Source organism: Puma concolor, chromosome B4 (genome assembly GCF_028749965.1).
Source record: "Puma concolor isolate L17-30 chromosome B4, mPumCon1.1.hap2, whole genome shotgun sequence".
Classification (NCBI taxonomy): domain Eukaryota; kingdom Metazoa; phylum Chordata; class Mammalia; order Carnivora; family Felidae; genus Puma; species Puma concolor.
Genome location: NC_141673.1, coordinates 14,707,383 through 14,732,729, shown reverse-complemented (window position 1 = coordinate 14,732,729; position 25,347 = coordinate 14,707,383). Strand labels below are relative to the sequence as shown.

The 25,347-nt window shown below is 45.8% G+C and overlaps 1 protein-coding gene across 2 annotated transcripts in view; it reads right to left on the bottom strand.

Moving 5' to 3' along the window:
• Positions 1-25,347, bottom strand: part of SYN3 (synapsin III) — a 467,188-nt gene that overhangs the window by 54,650 nt on the left and 387,191 nt on the right. For both annotated transcript variants that reach the window (XM_025926829.2, XM_086712422.1), the window contains exon 7: positions 21,535-21,597. In XM_025926829.2, the coding sequence (XP_025782614.1) occupies positions 21,535-21,597 (63 nt within the window). The remainder of the gene's footprint in view (positions 1-21,534; positions 21,598-25,347) is intronic.

The window sequence follows — 25,347 nt, the reverse complement described above, 5'->3', positions numbered from 1 at the left end:
AAGGGGGTATGATAGGGTGGTGGTGGGAACCCGAAGAGGGAGGGGGGAGGGCAAGGCATGCCACCTTCAGTGACTCTACCCTTATAGAGTGAACCACTCAGAGCCTCAGTGAAGGGACCTGAGATGGCATCTGGCCAACTCTTTAATTTTATAGATGAAACAGTGGACACACAAGGGGGAACAGGTGACTTTCCCATGGTTTGCTCATAAATCAAAGACCAAGACTGGCTCCAAGTCTGCAGAGCACCAGGGATGCTGACTTCTTTCTACTAGCTGTGCCACAGGGCACTGTGCATGACACTGGTGGTCCACAGGATGCCTTAGAGGGCACACAGATGAACATTTAAATTTTAACAGGTATTTGTTTCAATATATATTAGGCAAAATTATCTGGCCCATAAAACTCATAATATATGTTACTCATATAAAATGTCATTCAATATTTTAATTCTTTTTATTTTTAAGTTTATATATTTATTTTGAGCTAGCTAGATACAGAGAGAGAGAGAGAGAGAGAGAGAGAGACAGAGAGAGAAGGAGAGAGAGAGAGGCAAGGAGAGGCAGAGAAAGAGAGAGGAAGAGAGCGAGAATCCCAAGCAGGCTCCACACTGTCAGCATAGAGCCCGATGTGGGGCTTTAACTCATGAACCTTGAGATCGTGACCTGAGCCAAAATCAAGATTTGGACGCTAAGCTGACTGAGCCACCCAGGTGTCCCCATATAAAATGTCATTTAAAAATACATTTATTTGAGTAAAGAGAGTATGTGTGTGTTTGGGGGGGGGGGTTGTTTTTAAAAGGTTGGATAAGGAACAGAACAGGAGGTAACCAGTAGCGTTGTTATATATCATGACTATAGTCCACCCTCTCTTTAGAGCTTATGGTATAATAGGGAAAAGACTGGGAGATCCTTTTAGGTTCTCCTAGAATTTGGCAATTTTAGTCTGTGTAGGAGCAAATCCTTGCTCCTGCCCCCACCCCCTATATTCCCTTCTCCACCACCTACCATCCTATCATTATACTTTCACCTTCCTTACTTTGTCTTCTTCCTTCTGATCCCCAATGCCCAGAATTACCAGTGAGCAGTGAGAATGGCTAATCCTGGGCTAATATGTGAGCTTTCCCCATTCCAGGAGCTGGGATTCATACAGGGTCCTGGCTGCTGGGGAGCAGAGCCTGGGGCCTTTTTCTTGTCCTGTCTGCAGGAGTTTCAAGGTCACCCCATCTGCTTTCTTGCCAGAGCTGCCTAACCTGTGAAGCAACCCAGCGTAAGATATTAAGGGGTTACAGTGGGTAAATATGTAATCAGCAGCTTCCTCCTACAAACCCTGGTCTATGACAATCGTACATTAATAGCCTTCAGATATCCCAAAGTCATAATAAAAAATAAAATCAAAAGACTACAAAGCTAAAATGACATATCATTACCACCCAGAGTCCATAGTTTTTACATTAGAGCTCACTGTTGGTTCACTCTATGGGTTTTGGCAAATGGATAATGACATGTATCCATCCTTATAGCATCATACAGAAAACTTCACTGTCCTAAAAAATCCTCTGTGCTCTGCCTTTTCATGCCTTCCTCCCCCTGGCCCCTGACACCACTGATCTTTTTATTGTCTCTATAGCTCTGCCTTTTACAGAATGTCATTGGGTTGGAATCATTTAATATGTAGCCTTTCCAGATTGGTTTCATTCTCTTAGTAATATGCATTTATGTTTCCTCCATGTCTTTTTGTGGCTTGATAGCTCATTTCTTTTTAGCACTGAATAAAATTCACCAATTGTGACAAATGTACCACTCCCGTGGGGGATGTTTATTGTGGAGGGAGAGTATACATGTGTGGGGGGAGAGGGTATGTGGGCAATGTACCTTCTGCTCACTTTTGCTGTGAATTTAAAACTGTTGTAAAAAAATCAAGTCTATTTAAAAAAAAGACTGTGATGGGTGGCCCTAATTTATGTGCCAGTTCTCTGCTGGGGTTAAGATAAAATAAACGAAATCCCTCCTCTCCTAGTCTTCCTAAGAGCAGTGATCATAGATGGCTATGAGAAAATAATTTAATGTGTATTGAGTGTCTTCTAGAATCAAAACCCTCATGAAGGCAGGGACTTTTCATTTGTTCTCCACTGAGAGAACACTGAGAGTGGCCAGAACACTGCTTGGCACATAGAAGGGGCTCAATCAATATTTATTCAGTAAATTAACAAAAAGTCAGGCCCCAGTCATGGTTTCTGCTCCAAGGTCTAGTCTAGAACATTTACTGTAGGACTGCAAGATGGCACAATGACAGAGAGCTGTGTTAGGTCTAGATCTGGCTCAAACGAGGGCAAGAGGGCAGGAGGGCAGGAGGGCAGGAGGGCAGAAGTCATCATGCTTGAGCAAGACAGAGAAGGCTTTAAAGAGGAGAGGTTGCTTTAGCCAAGCCTAGAAGCATGAGTCCCAAGGGGGAGAGATCTTAATGTATGATTTCAAATGCATGAAGTGCAAGTGGGCTTGGGAGGACTTGACTTAAGGAAGTGTCCCTCTGCCTGTCCCTGGGGTCATACTTGAGTCATTTCGGACAAAAAACTAGCCTCCTGGGCTTCCCATTCTTTTCTTTCCACCCTATTCTAGCTGCCCCTCCTGGGCTCCAGCCCAAGGCCTCAGGGTCTTGTGTGCCTGCCACTGTAGTGTTATTTTGGGGTGATGGCATTCAAGGGGGCTCTACTCTACTCACAAACACCAACTATGTACGAGGGCTGGGAGTGGTGGTGTCCTGGAGCTGACTCATACTGGCTTACGAGAGGCAATTGTTAAATACAAATATTGTGAGCCAGTGATTAAACCATTGCTAGCTTGAAATTGTCCACAGTGTTAGTGTTTACACCCCAGAAATTGGCAGACACTACAAATTAGGGACCTCCCACCCGACCCCCTGAGACAATCAGTTTGCCAGCATGCTGGAAGACAGCTTATGCGGACCATCGTTCAGCGTCCCATGGAAGGATATGAAGTGTTGCAATCAACACTGGATTACTGTTTGGTTAAAGTAAAATATTCAAAAGTATGGTTTTAAAGCATGCAAAAAGCACACTCGGATGCTTCGTATACATTTACTTGGGCTGTCTGGGCAGTTGTTTTTTGTGGAGCCCTCAGAGTAAGACTTCTCTTTCCGTCTTGGTGTATTTGGAACGTAACCTGCGATTGCAGAGCAAGCAGGTATGAGGCCGGTGATTTTCTCAAAACTGTGCTCTGTGAGGACACAAAGTATAAAGGTACTTTGGGTGCCGAGGCTGATACAGACTAAGTTCATCGAAAGACCTTCAGTGTTCTCCTGATGGATGTGGTGATAAATGTTTTAAATTAAAAGTTATAGAATAAAATTATAGCTAATACAACACTACTTTTGTGTCTGTTATAATTTCAAGCTCTCCATAGGATTTCACTGGAAAGGAGAGTTCTGGTGTCACCCAGTCAACTCATGTTACAGAAAAGGAAACTGAAGCCCCCAGAGGGACAGGTTCACTTCTGGTGGTGCAGCTCCCGGAAAGAAAAAGGAAGAGAGGAAAACCTGGAAGGGAGGGAAGGGATTTTCTGAGTTAGGGCTCTTGGATCCCCCATCCAGCATCTTTGCTTTGTGACAAGGGAATGTGTCCCAATCTCATTATCTCGGCAGGGGACAACATCACCATCATGGTGGGTCCCAAAAACATCTGAAGTAAACCCATGTCTGCACCTACAAGGGCCAACATGCCTTGACCCTGCTGACTTCTCTGACCTCATCTCCTGACACCTGCCTCCTGCCTCTTTCAGTTCCTAGAACTTGCTGAACTCAATGCTGCCCCAGGATCTTTGCACTTGTTAGTCCCTCTGTCAGCAAAGCCCTTTCTGCAGTCATATCACTGGCACCTTCTCATTGTATCTATTCTGTTGTCACTTACTTGGAGAGGCCTCTTTTGATCATCTGACCAAAAGCAGCTCTTTCACTCCCTGGTCATACTCTATTACATCACCTTGGCTTGTGTTCTCCTTGCACTTATGGTCTCAAATGATCTTGTAGTTGTCTATAACACCTACAAAAATATGAAGCTCCAAGAGAGCAGGGACTTGTCTCTTAGATTCACTACCATATATCCCTTGCTCCTTGCACATAGTAGGTGTTTGGGAACTATTATCTGAATGAATACGTGAACGAATGGATGGTCTCTGAACACTCTTTTGACCTAAGGGAGTGGTTTTCAAATTGGACACCACAGAGAAGTTTTGGGGGCCCCTTCTTTGGGGATGGGACCATACAAGGAGACTAGTTGGGTAGGACTCTAGATCTCATCCCTTCATCCTCATGGCTCCACATGGAAATAGTTTATATACTGAGTGTTTTCGTCATTCATTGGACAGAAGGCTCAGAGGCCAAAGAGCAAGGCCAGGTCATCTGGGTAGAAGCTTGGGCTCCAGACCTTCAAACCTGATACTTAGGGGTTCATGAACAAGACACGGGGGCGGGGGTGATATTGAGGGGTGCTAGCAGGAAGAGCAGGGCATGGCAGACATATCATCTGGGGGATCCCAGGTATGAGGACGGGGGTCTTTGGGAGAGTGGTGACCCGATTCTAAGTTAATTCTTCCAGCTGTCTCAGATCTTTGCCCCTGAGTCACAAACTAGTGATAGGCTTTTTGCTGAGGCCACAGCATTTTCCAACCACGACTTTAAACATAATGTTGGCTCCTGCCCTTCCCCAGAAAGCAACAGTCCTGCTCTCGGTGGCCTCATTAAGTGGGATTCTATTTTCACAGCACTCATTTCGAGAACATTCTTATTTGCTGTTCCAGGCTCTCAGAGAGATGCCCAAGGGGCTCTGCTGATAGAATGGCTCTGGGCATGACAGAGATGGGGAGATGCTGAAATGAATAGCAGCTTTGTTTATTTGGCGCTGGAGCAGGCGAGAGGAGCTATATTAAAAAAGTAAATAAAGTTCCCCTTCTCTCCACAAGAAGAAAACAGAGTCCGGCTGCATGGCCAGCCACACAATTTCCCTCACAGAACAGAACAAATGTGAGTAGACGGAGTTTAACTTTGGGAGAAGAAATTTAAAAAAAAAATAAAATAATTATGGGGTGGGCGTGGGATAGAGCTTGAAAATGAGTAAGATCAAGAAGCATCTGAGATGCCTAATTAAAGAGCCAAAAATAAAAAGCAGCAACAGACTGGGTATGGGTCTAGTGATATATATACACCCACTAAGGCATACACACACACACACACACACACACACACACACACACACACACAGAGGGTTCTAAAATACGACTGGCTCCCCTCTCTGCAGACTTGACCTGCGTTTCCTTCCCATGGGGGAGAGGAGATAGTAATAATTGGTAAGAGTGACGTTTTCTGAGCACTCAGCATGTGCTCAGCTCAGTGTGGAGTGGAATGTGCGTACAATCACAGACGGCATCACCTTCCCACTGACTTAGCTTTTCTGGGCTTCGGTCTTCCCTCCTGCAAAATGAAGATAATCAGACTGCCCACCTCATGGAGCTGTCGTGATAATCACACAAGACATGCAAATAAAACACAGGGCCTGGCACTCGTGAGGGCTCAATGAATGGTGTGAGGCCATTCTTACCCTTATTCTTTTCCATAGGTACCTCCAACTCAAAATGTTGAAAACTGAGCTCATCCTTCCCGAATTTGCATTTCAGTGGATGGAATCATCATATTCTCCATTATCCTCTCCGGCCCAGCATCCAGTCTCTCAGGACATTCTTCCAAATCTGCTTTCCCATTTCTCTTGCCTACATCCGTATTTCATGCCTCACTGCCTCGGTTCCCGCCTGGGTTCAGCCCCTAATTTCTTCTCTGCACCTGCTACAGTTTATTCCTAATGGATCCCAGGGGCACTGATCTCCCCCTCTTCACCCCCACTCCTCTCTGTTCTCACACTGCTGCCTTACAAATCCAAACATGCCCATTGTCTGCTTACAGCCCACCAGTGGTGCACGCTTTCAGCTGGAAGATAAAGTGCAAATTCTAGAGTGCAGCAGAAAGTACATCTAGGGTCTGGCCCTATCTCCTCCCCAGCCTCACCTACTCTTCCAGCCCAGAGCTCTGGAATACTGGCCTTTGCATTAGCATCACCTGGGATCAAAAATTGCCAGTGCCTGGGCCCTATGCCAGCCAATCATGGCAGAGTCTCTGGGAGTGGGCCCCAAGCAAGGGTATAATTTCAGAGCTTCCTGGGTGCTTCCAAGGCACTGTTAAGCCTGGCGACCACCGTCCCCACCATACCTGGCAGCTTGTGATGCTTTCCTGGGCATCACACCTTTGTGTGTGTGGGTCCTGCTGCCTGGAATGTGTGCGTTTCTCAGCCTTATCCACCTGCTGTATGTGTCCTTATTGTTTGAGACACAACATAGCTCCTGCCTCATGGAAGTTTTCCTGGTACCCCATGCAGGTGCTCCCACTCCCACTGACATTTCCCTCAATCACAACTTAATTATTCATCAGCTGGCTGTCATCTCTATTAGAAAGGGAGCTTCCTGAAAGGGGTCCATGTTTATTTGTTGCCTCAGCACAGTGCCTACACATGCCTGGTTTTTAGGACAAATGAGTAGATCAATGAAATTTCCCCCTACATCATTGTTCAGTTTTATCTGGACTCCCTCCTTAGCACTTGGCTGGTATTTCTGCTGTAGGGTTTACTTCATTCAGCTTGGATTGTAGTCAGCTGTCTACATGACCTTCCACCACCTCTCCCCAACTCTCTGGACTTATTTCCTGTCACTTGTCACCTCAAGCACTCACTCCAGCCCCATTAGCCCTCTGCCCATTCTTGGACTCACAGAGGCCCTGCCTCAGGGCCTTTGTACGTGCTCTTCTCTTGCCGTTATGCTCTTCTTCCATACATCCACATAGCTCATTCTTTCCTTCCTCTACATGTCAACTCACAGAAAGGCTTCCCTAATAATACCACCATCATGCTCATCTTGTTTCTTTTGTCTTCAGAGTCCTTCTCATCACCTGATGTGTCCTAGTTTTGTTTCTTCTTTTATTGTCTGCCTCCCACCATAGGATGTAAGCTTCATGAGGACAGGGACTTTGGGATGTTCATTACTGCATCTCCAGTGTCCAGAATAGTCCTAGGCATGTAGAAAGCACTCAATAAATGTTTCTTGAATAAATGAATGAATAAACATGCTGAGCTTTCCAGTGACTGAGGGCTTGTCAAACTGTGGGTTGAAATGGGTTATGAATTTAATGGGTCACAAACAACATTTTAAAAAATGAAATGGGGCGCACCTGGGAGTCTCAATCAGTTGAGTGTCCAACGTCGGCTCAGGTCATGATCTCACAGTGTGTGAGTTTGAGCCCCACATTGGGCTCACTGCTGTCAGCACAGAGCCTGCTTTGGATCCTCTGTCCCCTCTCTCTCTGCCCCTTCCCTGCTCACACTCTCTCAAAAAAATTAAAAAATGAAATAGACTGGAACAATATGTATCAGAATGCCTTGCACATAGAGCAAGTTTTATTCTTTCAAATTTATTGCAATATATGTTTAATATCTGGGAATCAGTAGGCAAGACAAAATCTACTACTTATTATGTTTTGCTATACACATTTTTGGAAAAGCATTGCATTAGACCAGGAATTGGCAAACATTTTCTATGAAGAGTACAATGGGAAATATTTTAGGCTTTGCAGACCATAAAAACTATTCAACTCTGATGTTGTAGTATGAAAGCAGCCATAGACAATATGTACACAAGTAGGCAGGGCTATGTTCCAATAAAACTTTATTGAAAAGACCAGGTCAGGGGTTGGGTTTGGCTTGTGGGTGGTAGTTTGCCAAGCCCTGCATTAGACTGTAGTCTAGTGTGAGCCTATGTGTTTTGTGTATAAATTCCCTACATTCAGAAGCCAAGTCTTTTTCATCTTGGGTCTTTTTTTTTTTTTTTTAAGTTTATTCATTTCATTTTGAGAAAGAAAGAGAGAGAGCAGGGGAGGAGCAGAGAGAGGGAGAGAGAGAGAATCCCAAGCAGGCTCTGCACCATCAGCATGAAGTCCGATGTAGGGCTTGAACTCACAAACCGTGAGTTCATGACCTAAGCCAAAACCAAGAGTCAGACGCTTAACCGACTGAGCTAACCAAGTGCCCCACACCCCAGGGTCTTTTTAAAAAATTTATTTGTTTTAAGATTTTTATTTATTTTATTAAAAAAAATTTAATCCCAGTGTAGTTAACATACAAGGTTATTTTAGTTTCATCTCTGGATCTTAACCAAGAGTCGTCCATCCCAGAATCTAGCCCACTCTTTGCACATAACACACGTTCGTAAATATTTGCCAGAATATTCAATAAACATTTATGGAGTCCCCAACTCAGAAAGGCTGAGTACCAAATCCATTAGCATTTGTTGAATGAATACAAGAGCCCTTGGCCTCAAGTTTTCGAAAGCCTCTGCCCCTCCTCCAATCCTTCTGAAGGCTGAGACCCAGGGCCCAAAGGATGTGCTCGCCCCAGCTGGCTTGGGTCATGTGTTGCCAGGGGTCAGAAGGAGTGGTGGGAAGTGATGAGAACAAGTGATGGGCTGTTTAGGCAACTGCCTAATTATTCTGCTTATCAGTTGGCTGGTCCCTTTCCTTTACTCTTCCCCGTAATAAATCAAAACTCCTTCTGTTGTTCTCGAGTTCCCAGGTCACTGATTCTTTGGCCTGCATGTTTATAAAGTAACAGTGTGACCGTGAGATTGAGTGGAAGGGAAGGGAGGCAACTGACAAGTGTCAGCTCTGAAGGGCACACCTCAGCTTCCCAGGCTCTCGTGCATTGCACAGGGTGAAGGCAGGGACTTGCCGCTGTCCAGGGCTTCGGCCTCGGCCAGGAGGGGAGGTGGAGTCCGTGGGTGCAGCGGGTGCACCTGGCAAGTTTATAATCCAGCAGGGGAAGCTGATTTGGTTCAGATTTTAAGAGGACCCGGAACAGGAGCCTGCAAACCACAGCCTGAGGGCTACTGCCAATTTTTTGTGCGGCCCCCGAATATAGGACAGTTTTTAAGTGGTTGGGGAAAAAAATCAAGAGAAGAATGATATTCTATGACACGTGAAAATGACACAAAACTGAAATTTCAGTGTCCATAAATAAAGTTGGATTGGAGCACGGCCATGCTCATTCATTTCCGTATTGTTTAGGGACGGTTTCGTACTACAAGCGCAGAGGGGAGTAGTCACAACGGACCATATGGCCTGAAAGCCTAAAATATTTACCATCTGGCTCTGTATGGAAAAAGTTTGCTGAGCCCTGACTAGCTTGACTAGTTGACACAGACTAGCAGCACTGGTATCACCTGGGAGCTTGTTAGACTCCCGGACAGGCCCCACCCAGGCCTAGTGAATCAGAATCTGCATTTTAGTAAGGTCCCTAAGTGATCTGTAAGCAGCTGGAAATGTAGGAAGCATTTAGGTGCTAGTGGAAGTGAATCGATATCTTAAGTATCTATGCATATTTTTTTTTCTTGAGAGAGAGAGAAAGAGAGAGAGAAAGTGCAAGTGAGGGAGAGGGGGAGAGAGAATATTAAGTGGGCTCTCTGCCCAGCACAGAGCCTGATGCAGAGCCTGACTCAGAGCCCGACATAGGACTTGATCTCACAACTGTGAGATCATCACCTGAGCTGAAATCAAGAGTCAGATGCTTAACAGACTGAGCCACCCAGGCGCCCCAAGTATCTACAAATTTTTACAAGTGCTTTATCTCAAGCAGTCAGCAGGGGAATCCCTCACCCACTGGGGAGATATATATTAAGTTCATTTTACAGAAAAGAAATCAAAGACTCCAAGTGGAGTGTTCAACCAAAGTTATATACCTAGGCTGAACTGGGATGAACTTCTGGGTCCACTGCATAACCTGTGGCCTTAACTATTAGGCTCCATGGCCCCCAGTGAAGAGAGGGCAAGAGCCCACTCACCATCGGAAGTTGGAGGCACCCAACTGGTGCCCCACGGTGTTCAGTGGCCAACTGATAAGTTTTATTTGGCCTACATGGTGTTTCAAATATTTGAAAATTACTTGCCAATATTTTAAAATCAAGGGAATTCATATCAGAGACCCAGAGAATTAGAATCAGATGATCAGGTTGCCCTGGCTGCATGGTATCTCAGGGCTTTCCCACTGGGGCTGAACTGTGATTGCTCATGCAGGTTGGCCTGGCCTTTCTGGGTCATTACAGTCCCCAGCCGGGCTCTTGACTCATTCTGGTGACTGCCAGTGGGCATCTGAGTTTGCATCCTCTGGGTATACAGAGCTGCACTGACCACTGAGCATCTTGTTAAAATGCTGCATCTGATTCAGCAGGTCTGAGGACAGGCCTGTGTTCTGTTTTTAAGGGGCTCCCAAGTGATGCTGAAGCTGCCAGTCCTTCCAGAGAGTCCACTGTGAGTAGCTGGGCTGTTGAGGAACTCAGGCCTGACTTCAGGGCTACACTCACTTGGCCTATCAGCCAGAGCATCTGGACAGGTGCTCTCACTTCTGCTCCCTTGTCCCTTAGGGTGGCAGGAACCCCTCGGCCCTTTTCCTCAGTTGCCAGCAGCCTCTGCTCTTGACTCCACTGATTCCTCTAACGACAATCATTTCCTACAAGTATCATGACATGAAAAGGTATGAAGAGCATTCACAGTCCCACCACGCTGCCTCCTTAGTAGCATCTTCTGGCCTTGATCCTGGAATACGGGGTGTTGGTGTGAAGGTTTCTTGGAACTGGAGGCCAGGAGTTGAGGTAAGAGGATACGGTCTGCCAATAGCATCTCATTTGTCTGCAGGCTGTCAGAGACTGCTGAAAATTGTGTTTAAGATGCCTGCTCACTCTGCCCCAAACACACACACACACACACACACACACACACACACACACACACACACACACGCACACACACACACAGGTGCACACTCCAAAATGTAATAAGCTTACTGTTTACACCCTTCGCTTGCTTTCCCCCACAAACAGCCCTGCTGTTGCCACCTGTCGCAGCAATGCTGGCTGCCCCTAAACGGACCTACTTCCAAGAAGGCAGAGGTGTGGCTGGTTTCACCTCCAGGAAGCTGGGTGGGAGACTGCCCTGTGCCACAGCTTCAGGGAGGCAGGCAGCCTCCGCTTGCCTCAAGACATTGCTTGTCTTGCCTGCGATAGTAAGAATAGGTTGCACCTGCACATTTTGGCTGAGGGAGGCCTCAGTGGATGCGTAGGCTGTTCTCCCAGCGGAACTGTCTGGAGGCAGTGTCCTCTTGGCCTGGGTGCCAGGAACAGTGGAAAGAATATGCAGCCTTCGCAGCATGCTGGGTGCGACCTTGTGCAAACAATTTTGCCTCCTCGATCTCTACTTGTCTCATCTGAAAAATGGGTATCATGGTAGCATTATCCACCTCAAAGGACTGCTGGAGCCTGAACAGGCCTCCATTGTGGATGTATTTTATAAATTGTATGTGACCGTCTGATGCTGGGGGAAAAGTAAGGAGCAAGTAATCAGACTGTGGTAAATTATACAGAGCATTCCCCACCTCAACAGGCAGCATGTGCGCCCTCCTCTTTCTGAGGGGCTCCTCAGGTGATGACTTCTCTGATCTTTGTTACATACAATATCAAGATGGGTCAATGGACAATGGTCAATGGACCAGGAAAACAGAGAAGAGAAAAAAAAAAGAAATCTTACTGCTTCTCAATGTTTGCCAGTCCAAAAATATTCTGCTTTTTCATGGAGGAGTTGTATGGTGAGTGCATACGAGAACAGATAATTGATTCTTTCCAGATGAATCTGTTCCTGGGCCTTTGGACCTCTTGACAAAATGGGTCTTGTAGGTGGTAGGGGTGCACGCTGTCTTTAAAACACAGTCCTGGTAATAGTAATAGTTTTCTTTTTCTCCTTCTCATTGTCTTGCATCAGTGTCCTTGGTCTTGGCTTTGGGCCTGGGGTGAGATCAGTCCACAGACAAGAGCAATTCATATGAAAAGGTCAGTGCTGGTCTCCAAGGTACTGACATGTTTTTTGGGTGGAGCCCTGTGAAATTCTTTATAAATCAACTCTCCAATTAAGTTGGCGGGTTGCCTTATCAAAGGGAAGAGATGATTCCACCAGCATGTTCCCAACTGTCCCAGGCAGCCTGGAGGAAAGGGCTGAAGGGCCTGCTGACCTTGATTCGAATCCTGCTTTCACCACTTAACAGTGACCTTGGGCAAAACAACTCTTGGAAACTCTGCAAAGCTGGGATCAGAAATACTTCTCAGGGTGCCTCTGGGGATCAGAGGAGATGTTAAAGGCACAAACTTGGCTCAGGGGCACTTGGAATTGTTAATACCCCCTCTCTCGTCCTTGTCCATCCTCACGCCTAGTCAGTTATGAGTGATCCCAGAGAAATCGCATAATCTGATCAAGGTCACAATGCTGGCAAATGGCAGAGTCAAGATGAGAACCCAAGGGAGTCCAAGTTCAAAGCCCATACTCTCCCTTGCGTACCTTCCCATCTCATGTTTATATGAGGCTTCTTACTTTTTAATGCTTTTACTCACTAGCTCTTCCAAGTGGTGGGGTGAGGAAAATCAGGACTATCTCACGTATTTGACACATAGCACTTATGTGTTTCAACGACTTGCCCAGGTGGATGCTGCTGGCCTCAGAAATGCGGGCTGACTGGAGGACCCAGGCCAACCAAGAGCAATTCAGGGATGTGGGAATTGGCAGGGGAAATGCCACCAGTAGAGATCTAAGCCTTAAGCCCTCATGAGAAAAATGAGTTGATAACCCAGGTGACTTTGCCTTCAACATGACAAACGTCAAGGTAGACAGAGTCATAAAATGGCTGTTTTAGTTTGCTTCTGTTTGTGCTTCAGAATCTTGGCATTTTGGCATCCAAAAGAAGAAAGAGACTTTAGGACTCTCCAGAATATATATGTATGTGTGTGTGATAACACATGTATGTACAAATACTACACACACACACACACACACACACACACACACACACACACACGGGCACACTGAGTTGAACCTCATTATTTGTGGTAGTTATGTTCTATAACATTGCAGCAAATACTGATTTAGTGAATACTGAACTATCGCTCCTAGGGGACATACAGGGTTCCTGAAAGCCTCTGGTCACAAGCCTTTTCATCAACTGATCAATACATAGCCTTATTTTATGTGTGTTTCTGTTTAAGACCATCTTATTTAACATATATTGTGGATTTATTAACACTGAGCTAGTAGCCAACAGCATTATAACTTGTGCCTGAACAAAACTTACCTAACACATACTTTTTCTTTTCCCCCAATAAGAAACATCATAGCTTTCTTGAACTTAGGACTTCTTGCACTAGACAGCACTTCAGCCCTACACTTGTGTGTGTGTGTGTGTGTGTGTGGGGGGGGGGGTATTTTAAACAATGAAATCACTACGAAAAAGTGTAAGAATGTGTAAGTGTGGCTCCAAATAGATGGAGAAGAGGACATTTGTATACAGTACCAGAACTGAAATAAGGCAGAGTGTTGCCTTGTTTGAGCTCATTATTTGCTGCTCTGCACATGTCTGTGAATGACCATGAAAGTGCCATGATAACTGATTTTGGGATTACAAATAAATTTTAGTGAGTGGGTGAATTTGTACACATGGAATGCATGAATAATGAGAATGGCGGTATATATTGTGCTTGTCGAGAGGACAACCTCATGCCAGAGGCAGTGAGAAGGAGCTCAGTGCTTGAGATTTTTATTCACGTGTAAAGGACTGACAGAACCTCTGCTAAGGGCCCATTTTGCTCAAGAGAAGCAGAGATTAAATGAAGCCAGTGGCTTCTCAAGGGAGTGGCAGGGTAGGTAAGAGAGGACATGGGGGAGGTGGGAGTTGACAGGGAGGGCAGTGGAGTGGGTGAGGGTCCCTCCCTGTCCCCCTTCACAGTCGGGCAGGGACCTTGAACACTCCTTCCCTGGAACACCTTGCTGGCTGGCTCCCTTCCCCTGCTCACACCCACTTTGGCTTCTCCTGAGCTCTCTGGCAGTCTCCCAGGTGCTGGGGAACCTTCTGGTTTCTTAACTGTTCCCCTGGGTTCCATTTGTCCATTTGCTCATTTTCTAGCCTCCTTCTCCGGACAGTGTTATTGGCCCACTACTCCTACTTGAAAAGTGGATGGTACTGGGGGAAGCTTACTGAGTGAGTCAGCCCAAGAGATGATACCAGAGTCCTGGTTGTTCAGAACTGCAGACAGTAGCAGCCGTAGCCAAGAGGGGTGTGCAAGCCACCTGGCTGCTGGGAGCCTCAAGTTTAGGAGCTGCCACCTCGATCCTCCAGACCAGATAGATGCAGGGACACCTCAACCCTGTCACTCCCCACTCCAGAATTAGAAGGACAGCAAACTCTGTATACACTGGGGGAAGTGTTAGAATATCTGGGCTTATTAGCCTATGACCTTGTCAATGTCCTTCACCTCTGTGAACTCAGGTGCTAGAACCAGACTGGGGTTGTACCCCAACTCCACCACTTACTTCCCATGCCTCAGTTTCCTCATCTGTAAAGTGGGGATACCAACTGTGCCTACCTCATAGGGTAGTTTTAAAGACTACAGTCAATAAGTGAATATATAAGAAGCACTTAGAACAGTGCCTGCACAGAGTAAACTCTATAAAGCATTAGCTTTTATCATTACTATGGTTATTAGGTTACTATTGTTATTACTGTTCTTATCTCTAAAGATAAGGAACAGGCTCAAAGAATCTCAAAGGTCTTTCTTTCCCCTTCCTGTTCTGTTCTTGGGGATGCTCTCTCACTGTGTGGCCTTGAGCAAGAGGCTTCTCCTCTTTGGGGCCCCACATTCGTATCTTCTGGATGAGGTGTCAGGACTCAAGCCGTGGGAGTCTGTGACTTTATGAAATGAGGGTAAGGCAAGTCCCAGGGTGGAGTTAGCTTGTCAGTTTGGCCTCTCCAGGGGATGTTGCCGAGATAAGCAGTTAAGTAATCAGAATAACAGTTTATATTTGTAGTGGGTTTTAAAAGTTCCTATCGCCTGAGTGTTTATCAGGAACCCTCCCAAGGCTTGATTGGTTTATTTTATCCTCATTATAACTCCAGGAGGGCGATATTGTCCCCATACTGGAGATGGGAAAATTGAGGTACAGAGATATTGAACACATCCCCAAGGACACACAGTTAGGAAACGGTAAATCTCGACCCAAACCCAAAACCCTGATTCCAGATTCTATAAACTTTACCCCCACATTATACTGGCAGTTGGCCTTGAAGTTGACTTCTAATCCTCTGACAGTAACCACCGAGTCTCATCATTGGAAGGTATGTAGGAATCATCTCAAGGTGTTTTAACCTTTGGAAGGGTGAGAAGCTGAAAGAAACTATGGACCCCTTCCCACCCAGAAAGTTCGTACCATATCTGCACACAAACATATACACAGAACTGACTCAATTTCAGGGGTTTCAAACATCTCACATGATGTTTAAATTCTCTTGGAACCTCCCAGTAAGTATTCATCCTTGCTCCGACTCTGCATTGATGGGAACATCTTACCTAAAGGACCGTCCATTTCATTAATGTTCACAAAGCTGTGTCATCGACACGGTTGACATTTGTTTCCTCCTAACTTTGATCCCAGTTTCGAATTGTTCCCATCCATCTTCCCATGACAATTCTCCACATTTCTGAAGATGCTGGCGACACTGTCTCTAGTGCTTCCAGGCTAGATGCCCCTTGCCTTCACCGCTGAGTGCATTTCCCCCCAGGACACACTCATTCGTCAGCGGCTCTCTCAAACATCCAGAATGGATGTACAGCCCAGAACCCAATACAATCTTCTGGCCATGGACTGACCAGGGCAGTGCAGGACTCTCCCTTTGTTCTGGGTATCGGGTCTCCATTAATAGGTCCAAAGAGTGGATTACAATGTTTAAACCTTACTTTACTTTGAAATACACCACATATACACAGAACTGCATAGTACAAAAGCAACAGTTCAGCGAGCTTTCACAAAGCACACATCCACAGAACCATCACTCAAGTCAAGGCCCTGAACTTTGCCCACTCTTGCCTCATCCCCAATACCACTCAATCGTCCTCCACAAAGGTAACTTCTACTCTTTTACGGTAATAATTTTCTTAAAAAATTTAAAATCTAAATATGTGCCCCATTTAACACTACAGTTTAGTTTCCCTGGTTTTTGAATTTTATATAAATGGAAGGATGTAAATAGGCATTCTTTTGTATCTGACTTATTTCACTCAATGAAATAAGCATGTGAGATTTATGCGTGCTGTTATATATAGTTGTAGTGCATTCATTCTCATTGCTGGTAGCTTTCTATTTGTCTGAATATACTTTAATTTATTTATCTAATCTATTATGAATGGATGCATGGGCTGTGCCCGGGTTTTGGCAATTATGAACAAGCTGTTGTAAACACTGGTGTATACATGCATGCATTTAAGCTGGCTATCCCTAAAAGAACTTTTACGTAACTTCTCAGTGAGTGATATCAACCCGTACTCCAAAGCAGTTGTACAGATTCACCCTTTCAGTAGCTGTGTGTGTATGCTCCAATTCTCCCATGTCCTTGCCAACACTTAGCATTATTAATCTTTTTAACTTTAGCTATTCTGGTGGTCATTCAATGGCATCTTACTGCGGTTTTAGTTTGCATTTCCCTAATGACTAATGAGGGTGAGCCCGTTTTCATCTATTTATTGTCCATTTATGGATTAGAGGCTTTGGCAACTCCTTACTGATCTGACTCATACCGAAATTACAGCCAAATGAAATAGAGTCCCTGACAGATGATGCTGGTTACTCTTATCTCCTTTATTGACTTCATTTGGATTTTGGGTCCCCAGAGCAGGTCTGAACATTCTTTTTTTTTTTTTTTTTTTTGATTTTTAATCTTTAAGTAATCTCTACACCCAACATGGGGCTCGAACTCATGATCCTGAGATGAAGAGTTATATGCTTTACTGACTGAACCAGCCAGACACCCCTAAACATTCTTAATACTCATGACAGCTACAATTTATTGAGTCCCACTGTGTTCCAAGGCACTGAGCTGTGTGCTTGACATGCATAACATCTCCTAATCCTCACAACCAGTTTATAAGGTTGCTACTGTTATTATCTTCATTATACATATGAAGAAACTAAGGTGGGGGAGGCTAAGTAACCTACCTAAGGTCTCATAACAAGGTGTGTAACCTAGATTCACATCAATACCCTTAGCCACTATAACACGTGGCCTCCCAAACATGGAAACGTTTGGCTACATTAAAAAATAACTTAAAAAAAATGCTGAAAAACTGAATAATAAAACGGGCATGGAACTGTCAAATGGAGAAGAATAATTGCAAAGTATGAGAAAGATTAAGGTACTGAGTAAGTAAAGAGTTCTTACAAATTAACAAAAGGACACAATACAAAAAATGGTCAAAGGTTTCTGGGGTCAAGTATGTCTGGGAAATTCAGCACGCCTTTCACGTTCTTTTACCACAACAATGTATATAAGCAAATTTATGACTCTTAAGTTCCACACTAAAAACTTACTTTAACACAGCATTTTCCAAGCCTATTTGACCAAAATAGGCTTTAACATCTGAATAATTATAATTCTTTGGAACAGACTTTGAAGCATGTTGAACTCTGTAATAACCACTGCTTCCTCTGGTTTCTGGACTGGTAAAGCTTTCAACAAAGGAAATGAAATTAGTTTTGTCCAGGGTTTCTCAACCTTGACACTATTGACATTTTGGGTTGTGTAATTCTTTGTTGTGGGCTTGTCTTAGGCGTTGTGGGATGTTCAGCAGCATCCTTGGTCTCTACTCAGTAGATGCCAGATGACAGTAGTACCATTCCCCCCCACCCCGCCCCCGCTCCCAGTTGTGACAACCAAAAGTGCCCCTTGGGAGCCAGGATTCCCCTCCCCCATAAGAACCACTGGTCTGGCCTGATTTCTAAAGAACTCAGGGTGCTCCCCATGACTACCTCCTACCTGAGTGCTCCCCAGACTGCATAGCATTTCACTACCTGTTGATTTCTGTGCCTTGTGACAGCCTCTATTCTTTGTAAGAGAGTACCAGTCCATCTCTTGTCTTGTTTGTTAGAACCCCCTTTACTTCCATGCACAGCAAACCACGTACAGTTCCCCAGGCAGGGGACTTCTTTCCACCTTTCCATCCTCTAGGTGGAATTAAGCTCTCTTCTTCAATCTCCATACTCACTGCACACCCTTCTATCAGACTCGCAACACACATTTTACCTATTGAGGTGCCTGTCTCCCCAGTTCCTTGACAGCAGAAACTAGGTCCTGTCCATCTTCTGACTCTCAGCACTGAGGAGGTGCTAATCAATATATATGATCAAAGGAGCAAAATATAATTGAAGATGGGTCAGTGGGGACCTAGGTGGATTTCCAACAACACTGAGTCCATTGGTAACCTCTTTACCAGTTTCCTCTTAGGAAAGTTCTCCTTGCTGGTCTCCAGGAAGACAATCTTCTTCCTTGAGAGAAGTCAAACTACCACAGAAGGTACCAATTTTGTGTTTCTCCCTCTCAGACATGAATATGACATCATCTGCTCAGTCGGCATGTCCAGGCCTTTCCCGATAGTTTTCTCATTCCAAACTGAAGGAGAAAAGCCCTTTTCCCTTGATGTCAGCACTTCTGCAAACTCTGGTTTATTCTAGCCGGTGGCACTTTTTATCCTTGGATATGTATGCATCTTCCTTTCCATGTTTTGGGAATCCCTTTGGGCCTGAGTTTCTCAGAGCACCCCTTTCCCCCAAGCATTGAATCAGTGTCTTTAAGTATTTCCTGTCTGGGATTATTTGAAGTCTTAGAAACAAAATTTAATTCTTGGGAAGTCTCTAACTCTACCAGAATTGTCCAAGATGGTGGCAGTGGGCAGAAAGAAAGGGACGGGTTTGAGAAACTTTAACAATGGCAAATGACAAGACTTCACAACCGTTTGGAAATGGAGGAGGGAGATGACTCCAAGATTTCTGTTCTGAGACAACAGAGGGGCTGGCAATTCCTGCTGCAGAGACGGCCCCAGGAGGAAGAGGACGAGGAGGAAGAGGGGAAAGACCAGGACAGGGAGCACACTGCCGGGACAGTTAGAGCCTGAGGTTTCCACGGGAGACAAGGTGGGGATGGAGTGGAGGGAACTGGATATAAGAGCTTGGGCTCTGGCTGGGAAATGGGACGGAGGACTTGGCATGCAGGTGGCCACAGAAGCTGAGAGAGCAGACGAGCGTTTAGATTGCATGTGCTGCGGGCACAGACACATTAAAGATGGTGCAGCAAGAAAACGACATGAAGGAGACTGTGAGGGGTAGTTGGAGATAGAGGGGCATTGGTCAGTTGGTCAGTTGGTCAGAGGCCACTGGAGAAGGAGTTTTGGGACAGAAGGGGTGGCCAGCAGCTTTAAGTGATACAGGGAGGTCAGCTCTTATATGGACAGAACAGTGCCCGCTGACTTAGCAGCAGAGGGTCACTGAGCACTATGGTGAGGGCAGTCTCAATGGAGTGGAGGGGCTCTAGCCAGTGGCAGGGGTACAGGAGGGATCGGGAGGAGGGCAGGTATCTAAAGAGGGAGTCACTCCTCTATCCACTTGCCCAAAAAGCTGAGGGGCCACTGGGCACCAGGGGCCATGTTGGGCCCTGGGAGATGGTAGTGGACATATAGGCAATATCCCTGCGCTCATGGTGTGTATTTTCAGGAAGATGTAGTATTTTATTTTATTTAAAAATATGTAAAAAATTGTTTTTTACATTTTATTAATTTTTGAGAGAGAGAGAGAGAGAGAGAGAGAGAGAGACAGAGCACAAGTAGGGGAGGGGCAGAGAGAGAGGGAGACACAGAATCCGAAGCAGGCTCCAGGCTCCGAGCTGTCAGCACAGAGCCCGACGCGGGGCCCGAACCCACGAACTGTGAGATCATGACCTGAGCCGAAGTCAGCTGCTTAACCGACTGAGCCACCCAGGCGCCCTGGAAGATGTAGTATTTTAGAAGGAGGACTCATTTTAAGGATGGTTGTTAGGATCATTGCCATTTGACAGAGAAGGGCCAAGAGAGGTCAGATGGCAACTGGTACAAGTTCACACCAATGTCAGAGCCGTGGGTCAGGCCCTGACCCATCTGGCCCTTCGCACTCTTTGCTGCCTGAAGGAGGTGGACTTTAGGTGGGAACAGATGGCACAGAAGACATAATAGGGTGGAAAAGAATAAAGGTACCAGGTGCAGGATTATTATTATTATTTTTTTTTTAATTTTTTTTTTCAATGTTTATTTATTTTTGGGACAGAGAGAGACAGAGCATGAACGGGGGAGGAGCAGAGAGAGAGGGAGACACAGAATCGGAAACAGGCTCCAGGCTCTGAGCCATCAGCCCAGAGTCTGACGCGGGGCTCGAACTCACGGACCGCAAGATCGTGACCTGGCTGAAGTCGGACGCTTAACCGACTGCGCCACCCAGGTGCCCCCAGGTGCAGGATTATTGATGGCTGGGCCGGGCCCACCCAGATCAAGATTTGTATTTATTTGAGCCAGAGGCTTGAGAGGTGGCCTGTGGTAGCCCCCACACTTCCCCACATTCCCACCCCTCTTATTTAGGAGAACATCTCCCTTTCCTGTGGGAACCCTGATCCACACAGTTCAAGTGGGGCTGCAAACATCTCCGCATGCACTTGTTAGGCTCAGGAACCCAGGCAAAGCTGACCAGTGTCCCTCCATGGGATTTATACAGAGACGCTGGAAAGAGACAAGGTCCTTTTTCCTCTGGGACAGTGAGCTTGGGGACCAGGGTAGGCCACCCACAGCCACCTTCACTACCTGAAGTAAATACTAGGCAGAGATAAAAGGGTCAAGAAATACAGGAGACTGAGCTCTGATGGTATCCTTTGGGCTCCTGGATCCAGCTCTGCCTGAACCTATCCAGAACTATCCCAGACTTCCTGGTGGCTTGAACCAATGAATTATCCTTTGCCTCTTGATTTTGAGTTTCTATACTTGCAGCTGAAAGAATCTGACCAATATAGTTTGTCATGCTATGTCAGCTGTGACTGTGTCCAATATATGATTTACTGTTGCAGAAGCTAAGTGATTCCAGGGGTTTCCTCCACGGAGCCATACATATTCGCCTCCTTCTAGGTACTAGCCCTGTAAGTGGCAGGGAGATGACTAAGACATGAGCTTAGAGAGTAGCTGTGGAGATGATGACAGAACAAAGGCATCATCGTCTATAATATGCTTCACATCCATTTCCCCAAATGCACCATCACAGGAAACAATTAAGCTGGCAAATCCAGGTAGGGTTCAGCAGGTACAGGCCGAGCTGGAGAGAGGCTCCAAGCTCAGAGAAAGGTGGGGTGGGGAGGAGGGGGTGCATCCTGCATCCTGGGCTCCTCTAACACTGTTCTGGGTGGCTGAGCTAAGGTGGGGCTGGAGGGGGACAGAGGAAGAGGGTAAAAAGTAGTCTGGGGAGGCTGTGTGAATATTAGCGTGAGTATTAAGAGCTGCTTCTCATACCTTTCCCATTCCGGCGTGGGCGTGTCCCAGCTTGACCACCACAGGGAAGTGTGGGGCTGTGAGCTGTAAGAGACCAGAGGAAATCGCTCATTAGCATCCCAAAGCAAGACTCTGGGCACCACCTGTTCTAGAGAAAGATTCAGTCATCTGCTATTACCAGGAATCCCCACAAGAATGCTCTGACAGATGGTCATTCTGCTGCTGCTCAAACACCCTGCATGCCAGCGAACTGGGCTTCCAAAGGAAGCTCTGAGTATTTAAAGCCAGCCTGCCTGGGGCACCCACCATTCTGGAGAGACGGTAGGAAGCTTTCAGATCCTGGCTTTACCACTTGTGCAACCACAGACAAGCTCTGCAAGGATCTGTGGCTCAGTTTCCTCATCTGTAAAATGGGGATGATGAGTATCCATCCCACAGGGTTACTGTGAGAATCAAACAAGCTATTACATGGAAATCTTTACATTGTAAGTACTCAGCGAATGAAAGCTTCATTACTCCATCACGGTTCTGCCTTACGTTATCCTTGAAAAAAACCTTCAAGTATCTGGAAACTCATTCCCTCCCCCAGTCCCTATCCAGACCACCCTAGCGGGTGTCTTAATAATAGTGGTCATGCCCACATGGGCACACACATTTACTGGCCGCACAGTGCTGGGCGCTGTTCTGAGTGACTGTCCTGTATCATCTCCTTTAGAGAGCCACATTACTTGTCTAGTTGGCTCCCTATAGAATCCTCAGTTCCAAGAACACTGCCTGACCCAGGGAAGGTGCCCAGTCTTCTCAGCAAGACCTATTAGAGGCATACATGCTTCTCCTCATGACACAGAGGAAGACAGGGCACTCCAAACATTAGGTGCTCACCTATCCATACCCGTGGTCACTCTACTGGGAAGTGAGGGCACTAGGTTCAAATCCAGGCTAGGCATCTCCTCCTTCATTCTGTTCCTATGTTGCTTGAGATGTGTTTGTTTGGTGTCGGGAAGTCTGTTTGGAGGTATTTGAGGGCAAAGGTCATCCCTTTTAGTTATTTAGTAATAATATCACTCCCCCTACTTGGATCAACCCAGACAGGGGTGATCATGTTACTCTCTGTGCTGTCTGTTCTGGTGCTGGTCATTCTATCCTGGCTTGTCTCCTGACAGTGCTGTCCATCCTGACCCTCTGGGTGCCTTGAGAGGAGGAACCTGGCTCTTCTCTCTTGGTGCCCAGAGTCTAGTCTGACCTGGAGGTGAGGCTGTAGGTGCCATGGAAGGGTCCACTGTGGGTCCCAGAGCCATTCGATGGGCCTTGTCTTATTTTACGCACGCAGGGGCTCCATCAGGCAAGCAGGGGAGGTATGTTTTTTTGAATCACCATTTCACAGGTAGGGCACTGAGACTCAAGGTAGGTGCTGGGAAAGGGTGGAATTAGGACCTGAACTTGGGCCTGTCAGACCTCTAAGCCTGATGTGAACTGTTTCCCCTAAGATCTGGCTCAGGGCTTCCTGCAGTAGATGTTGAATAAAAAAATTTCCCTCTTAATTTTGGCTACCATTGATCATATCTTGGTGCCTAGAAAGAACAAATGCATGTTTTTTTTTTTTTTTTAAAGAGCAATATTTGATTTTGAGTCCAAAAGCAATATGTACTCACTATAAAAAGTTTGGAAAATATAATAAAGTGTTATGTTGTTATTACACAGAAGATAATAAAAATCACCCTCAGACGTGTATTATCTGCTGATCTTCTTTTTTATAAATCCATATTTTTTTTCATTTGCTCTACATTGTGAGTATAGTGAATACCCAATTTCGCTTCCTGTTCCTTCCACTTACTGTTCTGTGATAACCATCTTCCCCGTGGTGATTACTTGATAGTTTAATAGTTACTATAAAATATTTCACAGATGAAAAAAGACTTAGGGAGCAATACCATGGACACCCCCTCACTTAAGAAATAAACCACTGCCCACACAGATGAAGCCCCTGATATGCCTTCTTATCACACTCCCTCCCTCCTGCCCAGAGGTTATAATCATTATACAAATTCTATGTTTATGACTGCCTTGCATTTACTCATATTTTAATTACTACATATGATTCTCAAACAACACACACTCCACAATTTTAAACTTTATGTGTAAGTGGCATCAAAAGAATGTATTCTTGACAACCCTTTTTGCACATTATGTTTGTGAGATTCACGTGTGCCCATCTATCTAGTGTGGATTCATTTTTATTGCTATTTTATGAACACGTTACCATTTGTTCACTTCCTGCTGATGAACGTTTAGGCGATTTCTATTTTTCCAATGATAAATAATAATAGTATAAACATTTGTTTTTTAATGTTTATTTATTTTTGAGAGAGAGAGAGAGAGAAAGCAGAGACAGAGGGAGAGAGAGAGAGAATCCCAAGCAGGCTCCATGCTGTCAGCACAGAGCCCGATGCGGGGCTTGAACCCACGAACTGTGAGATCATGACCGAGAGCCGAAACCAAGAGTCAGAAGCTTAACCGACTGAATCACCTATGTGCCCCTCAACTAGTACAAACATTCTTGAACTCGATCCCCTCTGCACCTGCAGGGGAGTCTCTCTGGGGCAGGGGTAACAGGACTGGAATTGCTGGGGCCGGGCAATGCTCCTCTCGTTTTTGCCAAATATTGCCAAATTTGGTCGCCAAAGTGGCTGTACTGACTATGCTCTCACAGGCAGGGAAAGAGCTCCCAACACTTGAGGTTGGAAAGACCTGCATTTTACCAACCCGAGGGATGTGAAGTAAAATGAATCGATGCATTTTCACCAAGTGGCTTTTGTTCCCCAGTAGAGCTGTCACACCCAGCCATCCACTCACAGACCCTGGAGACCTCCAGCAGTCCAAGAACTGCCCAGGTCACTACTGGGGCTTCATCTCCATGTCATTGTAAGGTGGAGCGGGAGGTGAGGGGGAACGGGTGTGCTCTGTCTCCCCCTCCTCCTCTCCCGGCCTGGTTATCTCCCCACACACTGACGGGTACTGGAAAGAATGTGGATGTTGCAGTTAAACTTACTCTCTCATCTGGGGCTAGATATTTAACCTCTTCAGAACTTAGCTCTCTGATCTGCAAAGTGGGAATGATGATGCCTAACTCATGTGTGTGTGGGGGGAAGAAGAAATGAAATGAGGGGTGTAAAACTGCTTAGCACCAAGGGGAGGTTCAAACTCAAAGTGTAGAGCAGGACTGAGCAGAGGAAGGAGCTAACACCTGCTCTGTGGGGTAAGGAGATGAAGGAAGGCTTGATGGAAGAGGAAGGAGAGCTAGAGGCTGCTGCTTGGTAGTATGTGATAGTATGGCAGAGGGGGAAATGAAATCCAACAAAGGAAAATCGGGGGGGCTATGCCAGAGGGAATAATCAGAGGTAATTAAAGGCTGTGGCACTTTTAATCTGGAAGAACCTAGCAATCATCTTGTATACCCCCATGTGGCCATGGGGGTAGGTAGAATTTCTAGGAATTCTCCCCGAGATGTCCCCCTCTAACCTCTGGAGGCTGATGAGATCATCATATGAAGTCTTACAATGATCGTTTTACATCATATGGCACACATGACCCTAAAGTATAGAGATTATCTGGGAGGACCTAATCAGATCACATGAGCCCTTAAGAGCGAGAACCATCGCAGGCCGGTGGAAGAGGGAGGCAGACAGATTCAAAGCATGAGAAAGTCTCAGCACACTATTCCTGCTTTGAGATGGAGGTGGTCACTTAAGAAGGAATGTGGGCAGCCTGCCGGAGCTGAAGGTAGCCCCTGGCTGATAGGCAGCCAGGAAGTGGGGACCAGAGGCACACTGTGGC